Raw genomic sequence first — 541 nt, 5'->3', positions numbered from 1 at the left:
GTCTAAGTGATCACAACCTGATTGGGAGCGGCGGCTCTGGAAAAGTTTACCGTGTTCCCGTGAACCGTCTAGGCAATGTTGTTGCTGTAAAGAGAATATGGAACAACAAAAAGGTAGAACACAAACTCGAGCAAGAATTCCTTTCGGAAGTCAAGATACTGAGCTCAATCCTACACACCAACATAGTGAAACTCCTATGTTGCATATCCAGCGAGAGTTCGAAACTCCTTGTCTACGAGTACCTAGAAAACCGAAGCCTAGACAGATGGCTGCACAACAAAAACAGGCAAAATATGATCTCAGCTGCTCGTTCTGTCCATCCCGGCATTCTTGACTGGCCCAAGAGGTTGCAAATCGCGGTGGGGGCTGCACAGGGTCTCTGCTATATGCACCATGATTGTGTCCCACCAGTTATTCACAGAGACATTAAAGCAAGTAACATATTGCTAGACTCGGATTTCAATGCGAAAATCGCTGATTTTGGACTGGCCAGGTTGTTGGTCAAGCAAGGAGAACTTGCCACAATGTCAACCGTGGCTGG

General features: G+C 46.8%; 1 protein-coding gene across 1 annotated transcript; it reads left to right on the top strand.

Annotated features, from left to right (window-relative positions):
* Positions 1 to 5: 5 nt before the first annotated feature.
* On the top strand, positions 6 to 536 carry LOC112094786 (LRR receptor-like serine/threonine-protein kinase HSL2; the record flags this gene model as incomplete). Its single annotated transcript, XM_024176479.1, has 1 exon — positions 6 to 536. A coding segment is annotated over one exon (531 nt), but the record flags the coding sequence as incomplete, so codon positions are not given.
* Positions 537 to 541: the final 5 nt, after the last annotated feature.

Source organism: Morus notabilis, unplaced genomic scaffold (assembly GCF_000414095.1).
Source record: "Morus notabilis unplaced genomic scaffold, ASM41409v2 C11231999, whole genome shotgun sequence".
Taxonomy (NCBI): Eukaryota; Viridiplantae; Streptophyta; class Magnoliopsida; order Rosales; family Moraceae; genus Morus; species Morus notabilis.
This window is presented reverse-complemented; position numbering and strand designations above follow the sequence as displayed.